The 25,949-nt window shown below is 43.5% G+C and overlaps 1 protein-coding gene and 1 pseudogene across 1 annotated transcript in view; both read right to left on the bottom strand.

Annotated features, from left to right (window-relative positions):
- The window catches only part of SUCLG2 (succinate-CoA ligase GDP-forming subunit beta), a 231,712-nt gene that overhangs the window by 117,634 nt on the left and 88,129 nt on the right, over positions 1–25,949 (bottom strand). The window contains exons 3-4 of the mRNA XM_066616362.1: positions 2,336–2,435; positions 2,129–2,219 (exon numbers count right to left, since the gene is read on the bottom strand). Of these exons, the coding sequence (XP_066472459.1) occupies positions 2,129–2,219; positions 2,336–2,435 (191 nt within the window). The remainder of the gene's footprint in view (positions 1–2,128; positions 2,220–2,335; positions 2,436–25,949) is intronic.
- On the bottom strand, positions 21,417–21,533 carry LOC136642469 (5S ribosomal RNA; annotated as a pseudogene).

Raw genomic sequence — 25,949 nt, 5'->3', positions numbered from 1 at the left:
AACATGCAGGCCTTTCTTTTTCAATTGATTTCAGAACAAAAGCAGAATTCTGCTTTTTCAAGCTTAAGCATTGAAAAACAGATGTGTAATATTGTGATTATAAGTAAAAGAGCAGCATTTGCCTCTCAGTGTACTGAAGATGATTTAAATCCTAACTGGGGATTAGACAATTTAGAAAACATGGGTGCAATTTTTATGCACCTAATACATGCAGATGGCCATTCTCTATGCAATTATTACATGCACGTAAGATCATTTAAAATAAATGACTGCTCTGCACATACAATTGAATGCATGGCTGCAGCCTGTGGAGGAATTTTAAGCACCGAATACAGTCTTCTAATCTGCTTACTGCACTGTGTGTTGGGCATAATGTAGTGATTTGGTTCCTGCTTTTTATTCTATATAAGAGATTGCGACTAAATATAACTTGCATTCACAAAGACTTCATTTCCGGGGCTCAAACCTTCACCTGGAAATATAATTCCATCATAGTAAGTGCTCTCTACCCATCAAGTTAGCACATCAACAATGTTCTGATGTTGAAAGGCAGGTAACTGAAATCTCAACCATCTTGTAGGAGCCTCCTGGAATACAGAATAGTGCACCTTCATACATCAATGTTTTTAATGGTATCAGGCCTGCAGTCCACCTAAGCTATGTTCTACCAACTCTTTCTTTAAATCTTTAACTTTTTATCCTACTCAAGGTGTCCCAATAACCTTTCTAGCTACATGGAGATTTGAATCAAATTCTCAGTAGATTGGTCCAATACTCATAAGAACAGCCCCACTGGATCAGGCCATAGGCCCATCTAGTCCAGCTTTCTGTATCTCACAGCGGCCCACCAAATGCCCCAGGGATCACACCAGATAACAAGAGACCTCATCCTGGTGCCCTCCCTTGCATCTGGCATTCTGACATAACCCATTTCTAAAACCAAGAGGTTGGGCATACACATCATTGCTTGTACCCCGTAATGGATTTTTCATCCAGAAACTTGTACAATCCCCTTTTAAAGGCGTCCAGGCCAGTCGCCATCACCACATCCTGTGGCAAAGAGTTCGACAGACCAACCACACGCTGAATAAAGAAATATTTTCTTTTGTCTGTTCTAACTCTCCCAACACTCAATTTTAGTGGATGTCCCATGGTTCTGGTGTTATGTGAGAGTGTAAAGAGCATCTCTCTATCCACTCTGTCCATCCCCTGCATAATTTTGTATGTCGCAATCATGTCCCCCCTCAGGCGTCTCTTTTCTAGGCTGAAGAGGCCCAAACGCCGTAGCCTTTCCTCATAAGGAAGGTGTCCCAGCCCCGTAATCATCTTAGTCACTCTCTTTTCTAACCTCTGTATCACACCAACTCTCTAACAGCCCAATCCTATCCCCTGCCAGTCCACTGCATGAAGTCACACCATGGAGCACAAGCTGCATGCTATGGTGGGGATGATCAAACAGTCAGAGAGATATAAATAAGATTATCTTTTACTTACCTCCCAGTAGGCTGCCTCTTGGACCACACCAGCCACTTTGCTGGCATAAGTCTGAGGAGAGGAAGGGAGCAAGTCCAGCCTAGGAAAGGCGGATAGGATCTAGGGTGCACAACTGCCACCAAGATCCCCCCCTCACCCTTGAACAGCCCTGGTTCAGCCCACCCCCTGTCCCAAATGCACCCCCTCTGCCACCTGACCTGGATCAGCGACACATCCGGACAGTTCAGGGGTACGCACGGAGCCGCTGGCCGCCTGCACTGACAGCTCTGACATGCATAACGGCAGCACATTTTTGCTATCATTGGCTCACTTACAACAACAGCAGAGTAAAACATTTGCTATGCTAAATGGCCCGTACAATTTGGCCATAAGTCAAGCAAGGAAAGCTTGAATAGAATCAGGAGTTTTTTGTGTTTTTGGGGGGGGGGTGGATATCTGAAATCAAATTTTAAGTTATCCCAAAAATCTGTCTTTTTTGTCTTTTTTATTATCAGATAAACAATGTATAATTTAGAAATCTGGAAGAAAGAAAATGAGCACTTATAAATGCACGGTAACATACTGTAGCATGCGCAATGGCATCAAGCATTGCCTGATCAAGTTTAGTCTAATTTGCAGTGAAAGACTCCCTTACCTTCTTAACTGGAACACCACTCTTCGGAGTTTGCTTAGTCTTGAGATTGTATCCAATCATCTGTTCGGCAAGCTGCCCTACCACTTTAGGGCTACAGAGAAAAACAAAAAGGAGGCAGGAGAACTTAGATCAACACAGAATTTTTAAAGAGGTTCTCAATTCTTTGCAAAGGAATTTCTTAATCACTGTACATTTTGTCAAGCTTACTCTTTAGTTAGATGCACGCCTCCTTTCAGACCACTGCTAAAAACACCTTTTCCTCTGCCTCCAGCTAAAATCTGAGCCTTCAACACAATTTCTGTAGCCCCTGTAAAAGAAAACAAAAAGATCAATCAATCAATCAATCAATATGAACAAAATGGTGCAATTTATGAAAATGTACATATTGCCCATAAAAGGTATTTCCCTTTGGACTTCAACATATAATGCCTTCAACCTGCCTTATCCACAGGTCTGGAATCCATGGATTTCACTATCCACAGATGCCGCAGCTAAAGGGGCCTCCTTTTAAAAGTGTTTTTAAAAGTCAAAATAAGTCAGCAAATAGCTTTTTCTACCATAGCCACTCAGGAGTACCAGCGAATGCCCTGCAGCTCTACAAACAGCGTGGTTTTGCAGTACTATGGTAGGGAAGGCTATTTTCTGACTTATTTTGATTTTTTTTTAAAAAAAGTTTAAAAGCAGACCCCAGTATCCACGGGGGTGGGGGAACCAACCTCCTATGGATACCAAGAGCCAACCAGAGTCCTTCAGCGTAGAGATGCCAGGATGCACCTGAAACCTTCTGCATGCAACACATGTGATCTACCACTGACCAATGGCCCTTCCCTGAACTTCATGCAAAGTCCCTTCAGTTTCAAATGTAATTTATGACATGGAATTGCAAATAGCAAGAAAAAAAACACATCTAAAATGAAAGCAAACTTGAGTCCTGAGTGACTGATTTTCCAGCCCAAACTTTCGGGGGGGGGGGGAGCTTGGTTTCCCCCAAAACCACAATGGTAATCTTTCATCATAGCAAGTTTCATTCCCCACAATATGTTCAGAAAATCTGTTGCAAGTTGTTCGTTCATCTTCTGACTATATGAAAAATTGTTGACCCACTAAACTCTATTCCCTTGGATATTGTTCTACATGTACATATGTTTGATCCAGTCAATGTTGGTGCATATGGTTTCATGAAACCTGCAGTTTTCAAGTCTCCTTAATGGGATGATGCATCCCATTAGTCTTCTGGCAGGCATCATGCAAAATGTGCATTACTGGTTCAGTATTGGTATTGGCTCTACATCTAAGACTGTTTACAGTATTATCGGGTACACGTCCATCAAATTTCCTGCTAGTGTCATAAAAGAAGCACTGTTGGTGTCAGTAATGGATACATATTGCCATTAAAGTGGTGGCCATTTTAAAACTGAATGGAAATAATCCGAACCAATCATGGTTCCACATCTGAAATTGTTCATAATGTCTAGAAGAACAACATCTCTGCCAATCTGTATTCCTGTATCACAAAAGGAATGATTCCAACACATATCTTCTGTCCTAATTGATTTCACTCATGAATGTTGGCAGAACCCTCTCAGTCTATACCAAATAAAAGCTTCTCATCCAAGGTATCATGGGATATAAGCAAAAAATAAGCAAGGTAGACCATGCCAAAAAGTGCCTGCACCCCTGCAGAGTTGTGCTCCAGTTGTCTTCATAGGCCTTCTTAGGTCTTAAAACAGGGGTGGGCAAACCCTGGCCCGTGAGCTATTTGTGGCCCTCAGGAACCCTCAATCCGGCCTTTAGGGAGTTCCCAGTCTCCAATAAGCTTCTGGTCTATCAGAGACTGTTGGAGCCCACGCTGGCCCATGACTGCCAGACATAAGCTGTGGGCCGGGTTAGAGCACAACCTTTTATAGTCTCCATGTGTTTTCTGCTTTTCCCTGGGCATTATTTTACACCCCTCTCTCATTGCCTCTGAACAAGTTATGTCTCCGTGTGTTTCTAGCTTGGTATGTTTTCACTGTGTGTGTCAAACAGTTCATAGTTCTCACGTGGTTCTCTACATTATAGTTCTCATGTATATTATAAATAAGCTCAGTAAAATTAATTCATTCATATAAGCTCCATCTCTAATGTATTCATTTATGTAAATTCATGTAAATTGATTCAAATTTGAAGTGTAGATTAATTCCCCCCCCCCCTTGGCCCCCAAGAGTGTCAGGGAGGTCCTCCTGACAAAATGTTTGTCCACACCTGCCTTAGGTCACTTCCGGTTTGCAGGGACCCAGGCCTCTGTCCGTCCATCCCCCAAAATAACTGGAAGTGACCTTCTAAGGCCTCCTGAAGGTCTCAGAACATCCTCCGGAGATGACCGGAGCATAGCTCCAGTCATCTTTGTAGGGATGTTAGATAATTCTTCAGTTAAAGAGATCAGCAGCATTAGAGTGCAGAAATATGGTTGCAATCCAGCCCCTTCATCCATGTAACTTGGGGGTTGGGTCCATAGCACAGTGGTGTAAAGCACATACCTTACATGTAGAGGGTCCTGGGTTCAATTCATGACATCTCCAGGTAAGTCTGAAATAGCCTGTCTGAAACTCCGCATAGTCTCTGCCAATCAGCACAGACAATACTGAGATGGACCAACTGTCCAACCAACACAATTGTCCAACTTCACAAGGTCTATGTTCTCTAAGACCAGCTCAAGCTTTTAGGGTACCTTTGGCAAGATGATACCCAAGCCTGCCCCATTTCTTAAGTACATCACCAGCTGCCACTGCATCAACAGCCATTACTGGTGGGTCAAACAAGGGAAAGCAAGAAAGCAGTACCACTGAAGAGCTCTGCCACTGTTGGCAGTTCGCACAGAAAGGAGACAAGGGTGGCTGGACTCAAAGCAGTCACCACCACTCAAAATGACAGCTATTGAGTGGCAGGTGAGAGCTTGATGGTGGGCCTTCAAGTTTCCCAAACAGCTGCCTGAAAATCAGTACAGAAAAATGGAGCAAGGATTACTGTTATTTCTATGGGATCTAAAGCAATATTCAGCGTCTGAGGTTCCTACAGTATATGATTCAAAGGTCAGCCATGACAATAGGATGAATGAGTCGAACAGCAATCAAAAGGGACCACCTCAGATCCGTTATGCATTCTTTATTACAAAAGAATAAAGTTTAAATAAGTAAAATAAATGATTGCCTTTCCACGCAGGCTGCATGAGGCTCATACAAAATCTCTATTTTTCAAGCACTTACTTTTGATATATATCAGTTTGAACCTAAAATCTTTCCCCTTGAAATTCTGGCATGCATTCCAAGGCAGCCCCTTTGCCAGCTCTGGTTTTCTATAATTCATGCCACCCAAAAGGCAGATAACAAGGAAATTTAAATGCAACCAAAAAAAAAATCCAGCTTTACCTCTGCATTGTCTAAGCATACAAATTATTAAGATGAATTTAAAAATAAATCACTTTCCAAGCAACAGGAGCAAAAGCCAGAAATGGCTCCATCTGCTGTGATAAAACATCTATTTTGGCATTTTTAATGGACGCTACGGGCATTTAATTAGATTACTTTGAGTCACTAACCATCCTGACAATGAAAGCCTTGTATGCACCATGATAAGTGCTGTCAATTATGACTGCGATCATTACCCTTTGTGCCACCGGCTCTTCAGGCCAAGCTGGTTGCATTTCTAGCCTGCATACTGATTAACTTTACTTGGCAACAACAAATAAGAAAGGAGAGCAAGGAATGAAATGGGCTGTTTTCTTCCCTTTCAAAAGCACCCTTTTCATTAACCTGCCAAAAGAGCATCCAGCCAGCAAAAGATCTTGCTGGAAACAAGTGTGAAAGCCATTTATGTGCACAAGGAAAGTATGCATAACTATGTAAAGGTTAGACCACAAGTAACTAATCAATACAGCGACTTAGCAAAACACTTTACAAACAGGTTCCTGACGCCCTCAGGGAAAGTGACACAAAGTAATTTAATTCTACAGGTATTTGCCCAAGCTCTGGAAAATGAAGTAAACCAGCCAAACCTTATTTTACAGTAACCAGGCTGGATGGTTTAGTACTCACCAAGTTGATTCACTTCTCCAGTGTCACCATTTCTATTTTATTTAAAGATCACGTTTTGAGAAAAACACTCACAACTAGTACCTATTTGCAGTTGGTGCTGTCTTCTGCTTGAATTCCCAGATCGCATTAGGAAAGAGTTCCCCGCACAGGAAATTTAATTGTATCTGAAATGTATACATGATTTAACTATCCTCGCAGGATAATGCACACAGAAAAGCACCGATTCCTAACAGACTTTGTATGGAAATGAAATAAGCCCACGTTCAGAAAAAGACATTAAAATGGATCTCTCTGGTTAATGTCTTTCCAAGTGGCTTCAACAAATCTACAAATCACTCCAGGAGCTTCTCTCCCTTCTCCAGGGTTGCTGCTGCTGGTTTTTAAAAATATATATGTAATGTAGCTTTGGAATGGCCTAGCACGACTAATAAAGTGTCATGTCAATATTTACAACCGTGGGATGCACAGCAGTGCAATATAATGTAGCATTCTCAACAACACTTCAGTTTGCAATTAAGGCCTCCCAATCAATTTCAAGTTCCGTCCACTGGCCAATAAGACTTAGTGTGAAATTCATTAGAGTGTTTCCTTTACAGCTCCAAACTAAAAACAAATTAGTAAGGTAAGTTAGATGCTTGTTAAAAGCATATTGGTTTTGTCACTAATTTAGTCATTAAGTGCTGCACTGTAAAATTCAAAAAATGCATTACCAATCAGGAAAAACTTTCCTAAGAACACATTGTTGGCAACCTTCAGTCTCAAAAGACTATGGTATCGCACTCTGAAAGGTGGTTCTGGCACAGCGTCTAGTGTGGCTGAAAAGGTCGATTCGGGAGTGACAATCCTTTCCACACTGGGAGCAAGTGTAGCGTGTCCCTGGTCTGTCTCCTTGGCTATGGGCCTTCCTTCTTTGCCTCTTTGCCTCAGTCTGTTGGCCAAGTATCTCTTCAAACTGGGAAAGGCCATGCTGCACAGCCTGCCTCCAAGCAGAACGGTCAGAGGCCAAGGTTTCCCATCTGCTGAGGTTCATTCCTAAGGCTTTCAGATCTCTCTTGCAGATATCCTTGTAGCGCAGCTGTGGTCTACCCGTAGGCTGCTTTCCCTGCACAAGTTCTCCATAGAGGAGATCCTTTGGGATCCGACCATTGCCCATTCTCACGACATGACCAAGCCAACGCAGGCGTCTCTGTTTCAGCAGTGTATACTTGCTGGGGATTCCAGCTCATTCCAGGACTGTGTTGTTTGGAACTTTTTCCTGCCAGGTGATGCCGAGGATGCGTCGGAGGCAGCACATGTGGAAAGCATTCAGCTTCTTCTCCTGTTGCAAGCAAAGAGTCCATGACTCGCTGCAGTACAGAAGTGTACTCAAGACGCAAGCTCTGTAGACCTGGATCTTGGTATGTTCCGTCAGCTTCTTATTGGACCAGACTCTCTTTGTGAGTCTGGAAAATGTGGTAGCTGCTTTACCGATGCGCTTGTTTAGCTCGGTATCGAGAGAAAGAGTGTCGGAGATCGTTGAGCCAAGGTACACAAAGTCATGGACAACCTCCAGCTCATGCGCAGAGATTGCAATGCAGGGAGGTGAGTCCACATCCTGAACCATGACCTGTGCTTTCTTCAGGCTCATTGTCAGTCCAAAGTCTTGGCAGGCCTTGCTAAAACGATCCATGAGCTGCTGGAGATCTCTGGCAGAGTGGGTAGTGACAGCTGCATCGTCGGCAAAGAGGAAGTCACGCAGACATTTCAGCTGGACTGTGGACTTTGCTCTCAGTCTGGAGAGGTTGAACAGCTTTCTGTCTGATCTGGTCCAGAGACAGATGCCTTCTATTGCAGTTCCAAAGGCCTGCTTCAGCAAGACAGCGAAGAAAATCCCAAACAAGGTCAGCGCAAGAAAACAGCCCTGCTTCACTCTGCTTCGGATGTCAAAGGGGTCTGATGTGGAGCCATCAAAGACTACAGTGCCCTTCATGTTCTCATGGAAAGACCTGATGATGCTGAGGAGCCTGGGTAGACATCCGATCTTGGGGAGAATCTTGAAGAGGCCGTCCCTGCTGACCAGGTCGAAAGCCTTCGTGAGTTCTATGAAGGTTATAAAGAGTGGCTATCGTTGTTCTCTGCATTTCTTCTGCAGCTGTCTAAGGGAGAATACCATATTGGTAGTAGACCTGTTGGCTCGGAATTCGCACTGCGATTCTGTATAGACGCTCTCTGCAAGTACCTGGAGCCTCTTCAGTGCAACTCGGGCAAACAGCTTTCCTACAACGCTAAAGAGAGAGATGCCGTGGTAGTTATTGCAGTCACCCTGTCACCTTTGTTCTTGTACAGCGTGACAATGTTTGCATCCCTCATGTCCTGTGGTACTCCACCTTCTCTCCAGCAGAGGCTGAGGATTTCATACAGCTCAGTGGCGATGATCTCTTTGCAGCACTTTAGGACTTCAGCAGGGATGCTATCTTTCCCAGATGCCTTGCCAGGGACGAGGGAGTCTAGGGCCATGTGAAGTTCTTCTAGGGTTGGTTCACTGTCAAGCTCCTCCAACACAGGCAGGCACTCGATGTTGTTCAGTGCTTCCTCAGTTACTGCATTTTCTTTGGAATATAGCCCAGAGTAGCGCTGCACCCTGCATCCCATCTGCCTGGTCTTGGATGACCTCGCCTGCGGCAGACTTCAGAGGGGTGGTTTTCTTCTATGTTGGACCTAGGGCCAGCTTGATACTGTCATACATCCCCTTGATGTTGCCCGTGTCAGCTGCTATCTGTATCTGGGAACAGAGCTGGAGCCAGTATTCATTAGCACATCTCCTGGCAGTCTGCTGGACTTTGCTAAGAGCACCTCGGAGGACCTGCAGGTTGCGCTCACTGGGACAGGCCTTGTATGCTGCTTGAGCTCTCCTCTTTTCCTCAATGACTGGTGTCAACTCTTCAGAGTGGGCTTCAAACCAGTCTGCCGTCTTGTGGGTCTTCTTGCCGAATATGGACAAGGTGGTGTTGTAAACGGCATTTTTGAAATGTTCCCATCTGTTGGATGCATCTGCATCGGCCAGGCCTGGAAGAGATTCCTCAAGTGCTTGTGCAAATTCCTCCACTTTTCCCTGGTCCCGGGTCTTGCTGGTGTCAATGCGAGGTCTTCCTTCCTTTTACGTGTGATACAGCCGCTTGGTTAGCACTTTCACTCTGCTGCACGCCAGGGAGTGGTCAGTGTCGCAGGTAGCACCCTGATAACTATGTGTGATCTTGATGCTGGGAAGGCTGGAGCATCTGGTGAGAATCAGGTCAAGCTGGTGCCAGTGCTTTGATCTTGGGTGTCTCCAAGAGACTCTATGTTGAATGCATACTCCACTAACCATGCATTCCTAAGAATGCATACTCCACTATATTGATTATAATCACTAGCATATATATGAAACCCTACACTGTTCAAGGCATCCAAAGCCCTGTTCCAATATTATTGCACATGGGAGCCCTGCCCCACAGAATGTCCAACATCCATGCAGTGAATGCTACACCTGTAGCACAGTTTAGGAATGTAGAAGCAAGCGCACATACCACCTGCCCATTCTTATTTTGGGGGGTATGGATTATGAGATCGGGGTCTATGCCAACAGGTTGCTATGGGCATGTGGAACCCACTGCATGGCCACAGTTCCTTTAGGTTTGTTTTGTGCAGCACTAAGTATGGTTTAGTATGATACCTGAACAGGGCCATGTTCTTCTTCCTGAGCAGCAATTTTGTTCAAACTTCTCCAGAAAAAGAACTTGCCCATACAGACGGGCATCGCTTTAACCACAAACGGCTTAATGACAGGCCACATATACAACTGTGGTCAAAGCACAACAAAGAGGCTCTTAATGAGGCAATCAGTCTCCCAAAGCCTGGAGCAGAGAGTCTGTTTACACAACAAAGAGGCTCTTAATGCAAAGAAGAGGCAATTAGTCTCCAGTAGCCTGTGCATCTGAGTGTCTGGCACGGGAGTCTCTGTTTACACAACAAAGGCACTAGAGTGGGCTGAATGATCACTCAATGACCTATTCACATAACAGTGGGGATCACAGAACATATCCCTGTCATCAAATGGTGCACATCTGTAAACTAAATCAAAATCAGAGATATAACCTGCACCTAACTGTTAACGCAGGCAGCCTTTTTTCCCTTTTGTTTTGTCTGAGTGCTAGTTTCCACATTTGCCATAGAAGAGTCTAAGTGGGTACTCTTGCAACTTTAGGGATCCTGAACCTTTAACAATCATGTAGAAGATTCAGAAATGGGCTATGTCAGAATGCCAGGTGCAAGGGAGGGCACCAGGATGCAGGTCTCTTGTCATCTCGTGTGCTCCCTGGGGCATTTGGTGGGCTGCTGTGAGATACAGGAAGCTGGTCGAGATGGGCATATGGCCTGATCTAGCAGGTTCTTAAGAAGGGATTTCAGCTGTTGCAACTTGTCATCTCACAGATGACAAACTGCACCTGCTGAAATTCTCTACCCAATTGTTAACGGTCCAAGAGCTCTAAAACTGAAAGGCTGGCCACCCCTGCTCTAAGTATTTCAACACTCCCTAGCTCTTGCAAAGCCTTGAACCTGTCCCTTAACCTCTTTAAGGAAGACTTTGGCATGAAGAGTGGGTTTCGGTGGGACCTCTTGGCTGTGTGACCCTTAAACTCTTCCCCCAATGAAAGAGATTCTCATTGCATTTGGCAGCAAGTTTCCCCAAAATACACTATTTGGTGCGCTTTGACTGTTTTCATCAAAATGAAGCTCGCATGCAACCAACCTTTCAAAAATGTACCATTTCACAACACAGGTAACTTGTCACAGACAGGAGAAGCCAAAAGGCTACTGCAGTGTTTCTTAATCAGTGGTACTTGGTGGTACTTGATGTGGTATGCATGGGGCCCCTAGACCCCCACTGCCCAGTGATGTTCCTAGCTATTATGGAGTCCACGGGCACACCTACAGGGGCATCACCCCTACCTGGAGGTGCCACCATGCCCGCTGCCTCCCCCAGAGGCATTCTGAGACCTTTAAAATCATTTCCTGTTTTCAAGTGTAGCCTTGCTGGCCCTCGGATCATCTTCAGGAGGAGGCAGTGGGCAAAGAAGGGCACCTTTAAGTTCCACTTGCTTGGAAATAAAGGTGCTGAGTGTAGGGGAAGTGAGGGAATGCTTCCTATAACCCTCTGCTGCCTGGGAACACACGTGCCCTGGACCCCCCTAGGTATGCCGCTGCCGCTGCCGCCGCCTGGCATTGGGACCAGCAACACACTGCAACAAACAGTAGCTGGAGGCTTGGCATGGCAGGCATAGCTCTATCATGTGCTTCTCACAAGCTCAAAAAAGTCCTCCCATCTGCCCTGAACCTCTTATCAGTGTTCCGTTGCATGTCTCCTCCCAATCTGGGAGTAACTGACAACGACATCATCATCATCAGTTACTTCTAATGGTACTTCCAATAGGTGAGCCATGCAAAGTGGTACAGCAGGGGACAAACATTAAGAAACACTGGGCTAGTGGCTTGAGAGAAGATGAGTGTTCAGTGCAGCAAATCCTGTTCCTGCAGAGCCCCATGTTTTCAACAGGGACTGGGTGAAAGGCGCTCTTAGAAGATTGTGTCCAATTCAAAAGACTTGTGCACAGGCTGATGCTATCGCCATAGCAAATGAATTAAATCTACACAGCGCAATCCTTTCAAGGGAAAACACCTTCAGTATTAGATTTTACAATACATCTCCTTGTGTGTTAGTGTTGTGAATACAAATTGAAGTGCTGCACCTTGAAATTGCAACAGGACTTCATACTATAATGAAAGCTTATTGTGAATCAATAAAAAATTGGACCTGCTTTAGGAACTATGATTGTTCTGGTCTGCTGGAAACGCCTGCAGCAGCCACGAGCAGCTTGTTTTCAGCCCACTGCTAGGTATATTTAACTGCTGGATTCTTGATCACGAAACAATATGGTTGGGTAAGAAGAGCGATTGTGCTCCTGATGTGGGATTGCTAATTTTACCTACCTGTGAGCTGTTCTAATATTCCATTAATACAGATGGGGTTTACAGGAGACATCAAGAATAGGAACAGAAACATTCTTTCTCCGAACTTAAAGAGCATCACATTGCACAACAGTGTCTGTGGGCTGTTCAAAGACAATTGTCTTGTACTAAAGTGTTCAAGAAACTATCAAAACCTCTTTTTTAAAAATCTCTCTCAACAATACCTTTTACAGGACACAGTTGAATAAAACCACAACACCTAGTATTTTTATCCACGATTTTTAGGAAGCAACAATACCACAGCCCAATACCAAGTAATCTTGATAAGAACATAAGAAGAGCCCAGCTGGATCAGGCCAAAGGCCCATCTAGTCCAGTTTCCTTTATCTCACAGTGGCCCACCAAATGCTTCAGGGAGCACACAAGACAACAAGACACAACCTGTTGTCTTATGTGCTCCCTGAGGCATCTGGCAGCCACTATGAGATACAGGAGGCTGGGCTAGATGGGCTTTTGGCCTGATTCAGTCGGGTTTTTCTTATGTTCTTAATGCTGACAATGGAGTTTGCTTTTTTCAAATCTTCTTTGTCACTGATCCCCAATTTACTCTTCCGAGACTTGGCTTGCCATGTTTTTACATGCCCTGCTTCCTAGGCTTTCAACACAGCTTGCTTTACAGAAAGTTAGCAGGTGGTTTCTTTGAGACACTGAGACAAGTGGCATGAAAAATCCGATCTTGTGCATCAGGCTCCTGTGAGGAACGGCAAGGCCCAAACTGGACAGGCAAGTTCCATGATATAAACAGACAGGGCTACCAGTATGGAGGAGAATCATTCAAAGAAATTTGGAGGATTTTTTAATCTGTGGTTGGACTTGGACTCTGTTAACCTGGAAAGAGCCACATTTCAGGAATATGCCATGATGTTTTATGCAGGCGAGGCACAAGAATGTCATGTGACCTTAAAGTGACGCAACATTTTCGAATCACTTGGTCTCCAGATGTGAACAGATCCTTGTTTCAGTCATGTCCAGAGGCTTTCTGAGGCCTGCAGAGATTGCATGTGGCCTCTGTGGGCCTCAGAATGGCTCCTGGACGCAACTGGAAAACACCTCCAGTTGCATCTGGTAGCTCAGGTCCAGGTGATCCGGGAGCTCAGGTGAGGTTCTGTCTCACCTGCCTGCAATGACCACACATCCCTGCCAGATTTGTTTCTGATGTTTTCATTCTTTAATTCTGTGTTGCTTTTGATTTCATCCTTACGGATACATTATGAGTCGCTTTGGTGTAGATTTGAGAAAAGAGGGATACACGCTTCTTCAACTAATATGCATTTTTTTATCCACCAACAGAAACAAGAACTTGAAAGCTGGCAAAGGCTTCCACATCCAAAAGCAGCCTCTGGTTTTAAAGATAGCACTCCCACAAACAGCAAGTAAAAAAACCGAGATGTGAAAGTGAGGTGTGAAATTGAAGATTCTCCATAAAACACTGATCAGCCTCCCACCCACCCACCAGCAAAATTCAGCAGTGTCATCTTTTATGTTAAATGTCCACGTAGCAGCTTCTATAGTTTTTACTTTTAAATGAATGCTACCCTCCCTCACACTAGCAGTCCTAGTTGTGTATCTTCCCCCACAAGTGCAGTCATTCTTTTACACAATAAAAGTTCTCATTTTCTGACCCATTTTTTTCTGCCTAGTTACATAACTGAAGACAGAAAATTTTCACTTTTCAAACTCCGTACTCTTTAAAATGTAGTATATTACAAAATTACAAGGTTAATTAAAATTCATATGATAAATTAACCAGTTTCTTGATCCTGTCAGCTGATGTTATTAATTGTTTTCATATCTGCTACTATACACTTGGTCAGTAGTAAAAAACTATTAAATGCTAGATGATATCAACCAAGTAGTCTTAGCTAACTACAGTAATCTTAAATAATACCCAAACTAGGTCCTCCACAAAACTGCAGGGCCGCATAGTTATCTTTTCTTCTTAATCTTCTGCATGGTAAAGGTTTGACTGCAATGTCCTTTGACCAGCCATGGATGAAAGGTATAAGGATGCGCTAAAATGCTTTTAATATATGATGCTAAAGCCTGGGTTACCCTGACAACAGCTGCAGATGCACCAATGAATATGCAACAAAAAAGCCCTTCCATGCTAATGTTTCCCTTAACTTTATTTACTCCCCAAATCTAGATCCCGCTTTTCAGACCAAGAGCTTGAAAACTACCTTACAACAACATATAATAATAAAATTGCAGACAAATCAATCAATTGAACAACGAAATACTACAAGGCAACAAATAAAAGTACTAGGTTAAATAGCAGGTGAACGATGAAAAGTTCATTGTCCATAGGAAGGTTCAGGAAAATAAGGTTTCCACCTGGCACCTGAAACTTAGTGAGGGAGACTCCAGTTGGGCCTCTCAGGAGAATGCATTATAAAGCTGGGTACCACCATCAAAGTACGTAGTCTGTTTTCAGGGACTATCTTCCTCACCTCCAACATGAGCACCTGAAAAAGGGTATTGGATTAAAGTCTTAAACATGTGGGTAGGTTCAGATGGGAGTGCTTCTACTTATATTGAACAGGCACCAATGATGCAGTAGGTGCCCTGCAGAATACTGTATTACGACACCCTTTATCCAAGGGGATTATACATCGTTCTTTGTTAAAGTTGTCAATGGATTCTTGGAAACTGCAACTTTAAGCACAATAACTTATAATGAAACCAATCTGACCATAGGCAGGATCACTGAGTGCTTTCCTATCATGCCGTAAAGCGTTATCAGCGTTGTGCAAGGCATTCTGGGGCATGACAAGACCAAGAAAGTGGGACACGGGCCTGGCGTGACCACAAAACAATTTCTGGTAGCCTTACAATGTGCCTTTGCGGTGGGTCAGAAGATTGAGAACTGCAGTGAATGAAACAATATTAAGTGAGGACTGTTAGTCCTGAATTCAGCTTGTTGTGCTCAGCAGTTCACCTGTGTATGTATAAACCATCTAAGACACTGAACAATCTCTGTCCTACCATATCTCAGTGTTGTGCATACATACAATTCCTTCAATTTTAAACATAGTCACGCTTCCTGCTATATTCAGTATGGTGACTGCCACCATTAACACCTCTGCTGCTTTCAAATTCTCCTGCAAATCTAATACAAAGGTTATAGCAAGAGAAATTAAAAAAAACTGAATAGGAGTTGTTTAGTGCTTGGTGGATGGCTCTCCCTAGTCTGTCATGCTTGGAGTTTTACAGGGTAACTTGGCCAGCCAATGCTGGAGGCTATGCTGGACTAAATGGACCTCCACCCTGATACCACTCTGCAATCTTTGTGCCCTACTAGGACACAAGAGCATTGACAAAATGTACACGTTGGCCAATTCATGAAAATATACATAACAGCTACAAAAGAAGACAGAGAGAAGGGACACAGGAGACTACTGTATAATTGCCTCTACTTTGAATTTTTCCTTCTTTTTTTTATTAATGCAAATACGGTTAGCAGGGGAAGACTGCTCAGCTGTGTCCTCAAATCCAGGATATCACAATAGCATTTATTATAATGCAGCTTGGAGGATAACTTTTTATGCAGCACGTAGTGGAGTAGTATTGAAGTCAAGCAGTCATTAAGAACAAAACACACGGCGCTTGCCCCTAGCTGCAACAATATGCACACCTGTTTTCCTGGACTGCTTTCAAAATCTCTCTCTTTGTAATAAATGTGCAGAATTATTAGAGCTGGGAGGGGGGGAGAACAGCCCATTTTTGGACGCTTTCCTTATGTGCTGCTGAACTGCCGAACTGATGATAGAATACTTGTGCAGATGCAAATTCAGAAAATGGAGAATTAGCATTGCTTTGTGAGGAAATATTATTATTTAGTTAGAAAAGGGTCAGTCAAAATAAGTCAGAAAAAAAGTTACACTGCAGAAAATATACGCATAAGAAGGCAGCCTTGCCTGCCCTTCTGCTGGGAAGGCTGGCTGAAGCTCCTATCCAGATTCAGACATGCTTGAGCTCTCCAGTGTCTAGCTGCCATTCCATATCCAAAGGAGCAGAACAGACCAGTGCTATTTTTTATGTAATATGACTTATAGCTCATTCCATCTCAAGGGTTTGAAACAAGTAACAAAAAGATTAATATTTATATAACACTGTCAACATGCCAGGCAATGTACATGAGGACAAGCCTCTGCTCCATGGCATTACAATCTGACACATGGTATTTAATAGAGGAATAAGAGGCAGATGTAGACAGAGAAAAGCATTTGCTATTATTTTAATTATGCATCCACGTGGGCTTAGTGTAGCCTATAGCCACATTGTGTTTCTGCCCCCATATCCCCTATATCTAGTGCAGCCTAATCCTGCAGGTGTTCAAGGGGGCAGCTTTAGGTGACAAGGGGGCAAAAAAGGAGAAAGAACAGACATATGAAAGGAAGCAGGAATCCTTTCAAGTAGCAGGGAGTGATGAGGTTGTTGGAATATATGACCATTTCTGCCCAATGTGTACATCTGTGGGCTGGGCAAAAATGGGTTAAAAGCTGCACTGCTTCCAGCAGACCAAGCCTTAGTGAATCAACAGGGCAAGAGAATGTCCAAGTTGAGGGACAGCCACAGATGGTGCATTACTGCTTGGCCTTGCAGCGCAGCTTGGCACGGTCTACTTAGGATAGTATTCCAAGGTGGCACCAAAGTCCTATCCTGGGACCCCCTATGGCACCTTTATCCAACCCCATTTCAAGAGTCAGTTCAGCCCAGAAGGTAGGTGGGTCTTCTCACGGGCATTGGCCTGAACTGACTAACCCTGACCTTAGAAACCCTGTGCTTTAGAAACTGCACTGGAATTTAGGGGCAGAGGCAGTAGTAACACCAGAAAAATAATTCAGAAAAAAGCACCAGAAAAAATAAGTACACTTCAGAAAGGACAGGCCCTGTCCCATGTGTTAGATGTCAGAAGGAGAACAATGGTATAGTTTTCAATAACCCTCCCATCCTAAACATAAGTGGAAACAAGTCCATGGGGAACTATTCTTTCTGATGCTCTTTTCAGTCAGTTGCTCAACAAAGAAAAACATCAGTATATTAAAATGGCTTTCTTTTAATTAGCTACAGAGGTTGAGCAATGGTGGGTTAGGCAGGGGGTAAACTACTAGTCTGCGGACTAACGGACTCCTTCGCCTTCTCTCTAACATTATCTCTGGATGGAGTCGGATGGATCAATTGGAGCCAGGCCATTTAAGACATCATAGATCACCACTTTTATAGGAAACAGTCTACAAATTGCCTACTCTAGAGCAGCCCTGGAACACTCACACTGATTCCAAGAGCTGGGATGGTTGAATAAGGGGGGCTTGTTTACTACAGTCATAATGAGACAATATATCATATCACAGTATTCATGGGATCCTGTGAACAATCTGGGAGCATCCGGTGCTATAGAGTTGCAGGAGCTAGGAAAGTAGAGTTTGCATTGGTGACCTGAATGGGAGCCCTCAAATTATACATTTAAAAAAAAAATCAAATCACGCACAGAAAATATGTAGCAATTTTAAGCCACAATCTAGAGCCATTTATCTCACAATAACTCCAGAGGATTCTCATTCAATTCAGGCCAGTGGGCTCCATTGTGCACACAGAGACTCCACTCCTCATGCAACTCTGTTCATGAATGGAACAGAATGCTGTTCACTTTAACAGTGGAAAAGCCTTTGCATGCGTACTGACCGTACCTGCTTGTGCAGATCTCCATGGGCACAGGGAAAAATAATGCAGAGTACCAATGCCACTGAATACAGTAGGTGGACTCTGAACAAAGTAGGCCCAAGATACTTTGGTTCCATCCCCTTCACGCCTGTTCTGAATAATCTAGGACAGGGGTGCCCAAACCTCGGCCCTGGGGCAACTTGCGGCCCTCAAGGCCTCTCAATGCAGCCCTCAGAGAGCCCCCAGTCTCCAATGAGCCTCTGGCCCTCCGGAGATTTGTTGGACACACTGGCCCGACACAGTGTGAGGGCGACTGTTTGACCTCTTGCGTGAGCTGGGGGATGAGGGCTCCCTCCACTACTTGCTGTTTCACATCTGTGATGCAGTAGTGGCAGCAAAGGAAAGGCCAGCCTTGCTTTGTGCAAGGCCTTTTATAGGCCTTGAGCTATTGCAAGACCTTCATTCATTCATATAAGTTCATCTTTAATATATTCATTTATGTAAATTTATTCAAATTTGAAATGTGAATTAATTCGGCCCCCGACACGATGTCAGAGAGATGATGTGGCCCTCCTGCCAAAAACTTTGGACACCCCTGATCTAGGAGATGCTCCAAGGTCCTTTCCAATGTTAAGCAATACGCTTGCAGTAATCCCAGAGTTGTTCCCCCAGAAATAATTTGAGTTGTTTGGGTAAGACATGGCCAAATAAGGCCATGCATTGATATCCCTAAGTAGGCACAGTTTCTCAGAAAACTGCAGTGAGAGTCATGAAAGAAGATTTAGCATGTGACTCATACTCGATGGAGAGTGTGTGGAAGGAAGCTTGAGAAAGCCAAGTCACAGCAGGTCTTGCTGCCCACCAAAAAATTTTTCCAAAAGAACAGGGGCATGACTCCAGAATAAGGCTACAGAAAGCACAGAGGGCTGCAGAATTAATGGAGGAATGGTGAAAATCACCCCCTTGTCCTGTTGCATGAATGGAAGAGAGCCTTAGGATACAAGCCATTGTTTAATACGTGACATAAGGCATGACATAACTATATACACCAACATCCATTTTTTCATTCAGGCATATAGCCCATGGTATCCTGAAGTCTTGCCAGTTTGAACATAGGAAGCTACTTTATACTGAGGTCAGGCCATTGGACTATGTATGCCAGTACCGTCAACTGACTTGACTCTGACTGATGGAAAACTCCAGGTCTCAGGCAGACGTCTTTCTCAGGCTTGATTCCCAAGTTCCTTTTAATTGGAGATCCTACATACCAAACCTAGGACCTTGTGCATACAAACCATATACTCTGTTGCTAAGTTGTGATACCTCATCATAAAAGTAGGCCATGTAAAGAGATTGGGAGGTGTAACAAAGAAAGCACAGACTTAGGATGCTAAAGTTTAAAAAAATCACACATAGAGAGCAATTAATTTATCTGGAGATAGGAGCTTTATAGAAGGCAACATCCATCCAATTCAAGAATGGTTGTGCAGATGGTATCTTTGTGTGCCTACCACTTTGGGTTCTTTCACAAAAGGTGGCTGATGTTCCATTACATGACAACGTACTGAAATGTCAATACTTTATCATCACCTTTGGATCTGGTGTCCATCTGATGAAAGTGACAAATAGCTATATGCGTGACATGGAAAGAATGGAACCTATCCCTGGGCAAAGAGGCCTGTGTACTATTTAAGTCGTCTTTTGATGATCTAAATAGGACTAAATTGGCTCACTGTCCTTGCACTGACCTTTCTGCTTAGGGGCAAATTTCACACACAGAAAGGAAAAATATAAAAGGAATAGGAATGAAGGAGGGGAAAGGCTGATAGGAATTCGTTATGATGTTTCTTTTCTGTGCAGTGAAGGCTGAGTAATTGGAAATTGCTGGTCTAAAGCTTATTTTCATCCCAAATGCCATTGAGAATCCAGGTGGCAGAGTTCATCCAAGCTGGAAGTGGACATTACAATGCCACCACACTTGCAGACACACAGGCTAGCTTTAAGAGGAAGCAGAATGATAAGAAAATAAGTAATTAAATACAATAATACTGCAAAGGAAAGGAAGGTGTATTTATTTTTGAATACCTCAAATTGGCCTCTTTACTGAGGGTTGAGAGGGGCAACTGCCAAGGGTTAACTTTGTTAGTGTTCATTCCATCTAGTTCTTTTCCTACCCTAATTTAAAGGCACCAGCATAAAATAGAACAAAAAAGAAAACTTGTGACCCTCAGGCAACTGTACATAGTATATTCTAAGGTGATAGTCTAATCAGAAGCATCTAGCATGAATTTGTAATTTAATATGGGATATGTCAGAATGCCAGATGCAAGGGAGGGCACCAGGATCTCTTGTTACCTGGTGTGCTTTCTGGGGCATTTGGTGGGCCGCTGTGAGATACAGTAAGCTGGACTAGATGGGCCTATGGCCTGATCCAGTGGGGTTGTTCTTATGTTCTTAATATAAACTGGAGGAACAGCACCAGTAATAGGAGCAGAAGATGGGATAGCATCATAACATACACATGTAGAGCCAGTCCCCAAAACAATATTTAAATATGGTACCATCTGGAAGAAATATTTAGGTAGGTATAATTAGCATGTGCCAGGTATTTGGCATTTTGCCACTTTTGCCTTGTCAGTTCTATGCCCTCTGTCCCTGCTGGCAGTTCAGAACTGTAGGCAAGAAAAGAAAGACCCAGCTAGGTCACTGCAGGAGCCAGACGCAACACTGGATAGAGGTGGCACCTATTAGTTGAGAGCCCAGTAACAAGAGCCCCCACAGAAACTGCACAAGCCCAACTCCCATGGAGAACCAGCCCCACGTCAACAAATACTGAGTCGTTCCTATTTTGGCATCAACTACAGTACCAAGAAACTGAGCTTGAAGAACAGAGAAGGAAAACAAAAAGGAAACCGCAAAATATACAGGAATTATTTAAAACAAAATGAATCAACTCCTGACTTCTAAAATACAAACACCGAGCTTAAAGGCTCTTTCCTGTTGCAAGAAAATATTTAAACTTTATATTTTCTTGGCCATTATTCCTTGCTGCTCTTCATCTTATTGCTTCTGAGAATTAACTCCAATTTGATCATCTATAATCTGCCTGACTGCAAAATGACCGCTCTTAAATCTAATTCTTGAACTATCTTGACAACAATGTGTATCTCTGCTACATTCCAAGCCAAAAGATGTCACTGGGTTCCAAGGCAGCCCTCATGAAACAAATTGGTTGCTCCTGGGGGGAAAAAACCACTTATTAAAAGCTTTGTTTTTAAGTGATTCACTTTGTCAGTGGAATCAGAGGGAAAGGTAAGAAGGAAAGAACAGAAACTGGTAGCGCAGTGCTTCCTAAAAACTTACCAGATCTGCAGTGCTCTGCTCCTGCCTGTCATGGAACCCAGAACTTACTTCCTGGTACGCCATAACGCACCCATGGACCACCTGCTGCCTGATGAGTGCTGATGGTTGGTTGGCAACCTTCAGTCTCGAAAGACTATGGTATAGCCCTACAGCACCCGGTATTCCCAGGCAGTCTCCCATCCAAGTACTAACCAGGCCTGACCCTGCTTAGCTTCCAAGATCAGATGAGATTGGGCATGTGCAGGATAACAGTTGCTGATATCCTTGCATGAATGCTAGAGGATTTGGTTCTGATACAAGAAGGTATATATTACGCTCTACAGCAGGAATATTCAACATCCTCAAAGATAGCTCAGTTGGGCTGTAGGTGGTAAAACATCTTAAGCACGCATCCCTACTATGGGCAGCTAACACACATGGGTGAACCAAGGGGATTCTAGTATGGAACAAGAAAGAGACTACACAAGGTGCAAGCTCAGCTACACACAATCCAACGGGAAATGAACATACAGTACATTAAAAGTTGCTCTGTAAGACTGCATAAAACAAATGAGTCTCAGTCACATTAAAGCTTTTCAACCCTCAAACAAACGAAGCTTGGTAAAAGTGTTTACATGATGGGTGTGCACTTAAATGTAATACCTACTTTGGATAAAAATGGGATCTGCCCTGTAGCCTCTGTCTCTCTTGACCTTTCCACCCTACCTGTGTCAGATTTCCTATGTGACTTTATAAATAGAGGCTTGTTATAAACAATTACATCATACTGTGTATGAAGGCACCCTACAAGCTGCCAGCTTTATTAAGTTAATAATAGATTTCAAAGTGTGAATCCTAATTAATTTCATTTACCAAATGCACACAAAGCTCCATGGGAAGCCAAAATTATAGAGTAGCCATATGGTGCCTCATAAGTAATAATTAAAAGCAATTTTCTAATCTTCACTCTGTAAGGGAAAAAAAAAAAAGTAGAAAGGGTTTACACACAATGGAGAAAATGGAACTTTGCTCACAACTTCAGATGTCATGTACAAAACCCTACTTGCGCCAATGCTGAGATCAACTGGGCAACCTCAGTAGTTACCTCCAAAATGTAACAAAACATCCAAAATGTTTACATGGACAACCAAACATGAATAAGGTAAAAGTACTGTGAAATCCAAATATATTGGACACAACCCAGAGAGTTAAGCGCTCTTAAATCCCACAGGAGTCATCAGGATGGGGTATTTGAACAGAATAAATCTAACACAACTTAAATGTGTCCAGCGTATTCTAGAGTACACCAATGGTGCCTTTCTGTAGAATAAGACTAATCACAAACTCATTCAGTCACTGTACAACACTCCTATCAGTGGCATTAGTACACATCAGCAGGTTACAGATGGAAGCAGGTGATATTCAGCTAAATGCTGCTGCCCATTCTTATTAAGAACTTGGCTAGATGGGTGCCATAGCACAGGAGACAGGGTTCAGTTCATGCTGAAAAAAGAAGAAAAGAAAATCTTTAACTGTGCATGTTGGGGAAAGGCCTGCCACCTCCACCCCACAACGTGCACTCATCACAGCCCAGTTATATATCTGAAAAGGACTACTGTGGATGAAAAAAGGTTAGGATTAGAACAACTCCAAATATGATCAAGTGTACCAGGTACGCCCTACAGGTAGACCACAGCTGCGATACAAGGACATCTGCAAGAGGGATCTGAAGGCCTTAGGAGTAGACCTCAACAGGTGGGAAACCCTGGCCTCTGAGCGGCCCGCTGTGCAGCATGGCCTTTCCCAGTTTGAAGAGACACTTGGCCAACAGTCTGAGGCTAAGAGGCAAAGAAAGAAGGCCCATAGCCAGGGAGACAGACCAGGGACAGACTGCACTTGCTCCTGGTGTGGAAGGGACTGTCACTCCCGAATCGGCCTTTTCAGCCACACTAGACACTGTTCCAAAACCACCATTCAGAGTGCTATACCATAGTCTTTCGTGACTGAAGGTTGCCAACAATGACCCAGGTTTTTTAATCATCATTGGCAAGTTTATAGATTTAGCCAGTTTTCCAGTTCAGTATCACCGCACACTACAGGTATTCACACCCTCTGCCTCAAAAAGAAAAACATGCCCATGCCTATAAGATAGAGGGCCATGAAGTCAATGGGCTTCAGGTATGGGTAAGAGACAAAAATCCTCCATGAAGAAAGTGTCAGTTAAATCTGAATGTGGAAGATCTACACACACAGGGCGCAATCCTAACCCACTTTGCAGCACCCACATAAGGACAACACAGTTCTGAGGTAAGGGAACAAACATTCCCTTATTTTGAGAAGGCTTCTGTGAGTGCCACCCAACTGCAGGATGCAGCACACGTCCCACTGGGACAGTTATGCCTGTGATGGAAAGTTGATTAGGATCTAGGCCACAAACAGAGTCCTAACGACTCCTCGAAAGAGTCTTCTTTTCTCACATGATCTGAGAGGTCAAACATCCATAGTGCACCCTACCTGAAATGGGGGAGTGGGGAAGAGACGGGAGCATTCCCTGGTCTGAACATTCCTTCCTGTCCCATGTTCCTTCTCTCAAACAGCCAGTTACCGCAGTATCCTTTCCCACAGGAGTTTCCCTTCTTTCTCTGACTTTCTCTGACAAACTCATTATCTCTTTCTTCTTCTGTCTGGAGACAAACAAAAAGTGAAGGCTGTGGTGGTCCTTCATGCCCCACATGTGAGCCAGCCACCAGAACAGGATGCTAAAGTAAATGCCCTTTGATCACAAAAGCTTGTGTGGCCCAGCCCAGACTGGATTCATTTTATCGCATTTATATTCCACCTATTTCAACGTTGGAACTCAAGAAGGTTTACAAAGATTTACCAGGCAGTCTCCCATCCAGACATTGGCCAGACCCAGTTCTGCTTAGTTTCAGCCAGGTTGCCGCTTCATACACTTACACGCCAGGCACTTCAATGAGAGCTCCTGCTCCTGTCTACACTATGGACCCATATACTTTAGAATGTTATAAACTGTACTCTAAATTTTTAATGTTGCCAATGCCAACTGTATTTGTCATATGTTTATCGTTGCTTTGACTGTTGTTCTATTTACGGATGTCATGTTAGATCATGTTTTATGATATTGCTCACTCTTTAAAATCAGGTTGCATGGCATTGCTGACTTTATTTGATTGTGCACTTGCAGGGGTGTTTTGTGGGTTTTTTTGCTGCATTAATATAGTTTATTATGTTTGCATTTCTGAAAGCCACCTTGAGTAGTTCCTTATTTGGACAGAAAGGTGGGTTATAAACTAGCTAAACAAATAAACTGCCATTTTCTTTAGAATTGTTCCTTTTTAAAGTCACTTGGTTCTATCCCCCTTCTCCAAACCAGCTGCAGTTACACCAAATTAATAAAAAGGACAATATTATGTCTGTGGTAATACGAAAGGTGTCTTTGGTGAGTTGTCACTCGATTGCTCTTCAAAGCAAATTCGACACATAGCCTTCAGGACTGGTGTTTTAAAGCCCATTTTACTGGGCAAACGAGAAATGAAATGAGATAATGTGTGCAATAATTGTCTTCTACTTCATTACTGCTCTTCAGAAACTGAACGTGTACAATCATTTTCTTTTGCCAGAAAGATTGTAACATTAACTTTGTATTTCTTCCTTTGTATTGGACTTTGTATTTCTTCCTTTTTTCGCTAATATTAACTCAGTAGACACTTTCCAGACTTAGTACATCTGCCTATGGAACATCTAAGCAGCAGGAATTAAATTGAGGTTAGCCTCTTAGTTGCGGCCTGAAGCAGTGGAGGTAACAACATATTCCTGGTTTTTTCTACAAAGGGAATTGTATTAAAAGAGGAATAGATTACTCCCTCCCTAAAAAAGTCCAAACCCCAGAACGCTTATTAATAATGCACATGCAGTTTGAAAGAAAACGCCCCACTCTGACATTGAATGCATGGGTCTCATAAAAAGCCAAATCTGAATGAGAGAAATACACTTCAGCAGTGTTCTTCAACCTGTTAGTCATGACCCCAATGCAGTCGTGAAGCCTCATTTGAGGGGGGGGTGTCGCGGCAACCTGTGAAAGCCTGTGCAAGAGAGGGCTTGGATCCAATCCAAGCATGGTTCTACCTGATCAAAACTGAGTTTGTGCTATAATCACGCCCTGCAGCGAGGAATCAGGAATATGCAGCTCCTAAGACCAGCCCTGCTCAACTACTATCTCACAGAGTTGTTGTGAAAACACGAGAGGTAGTGGAAAATGGGGCGGGCAGGGGTCGGTGGATTGGGTCCCAGGAGGGGGGGACGACAGGATCAGGGGTGGGTCCCCATCTCATAAATTATTTATTTATTGGGGTTGTGACATGAAAAAGGTTGAAGATCACTGCACTTGAGTACTCACCAGGCTCTAAAAAATAACACTGACCATCTACTTGTTAAATAGGCAAAACTAGGCTAACAAAACCCAGCTAACTAGGCGAAAAATCATCTAATATTGTTGTTGGCAACCTTCAGTCTCAAAAGACTATGGTATCGCGCTCTGAAAGGTGGTTCTAGAACAGCGTCTAGTGTGGCTGAAAAGGCCAATCCGGGAGTGACAATCCCTTCCACACTGGGAGCAAGTGCAGTCTGTCCCTGGTCTGTCTCCCTGGCTATGGGCCTTCCTTCTTTGCCTCTTAGCC

Source organism: Tiliqua scincoides, chromosome 2, assembly GCF_035046505.1.
Source record: "Tiliqua scincoides isolate rTilSci1 chromosome 2, rTilSci1.hap2, whole genome shotgun sequence".
Classification (NCBI taxonomy): Eukaryota; Metazoa; Chordata; class Lepidosauria; order Squamata; family Scincidae; genus Tiliqua; species Tiliqua scincoides.
Note: the sequence above shows the minus strand (reverse complement) of the source record. Positions and strands in the feature narration are given on the sequence as shown.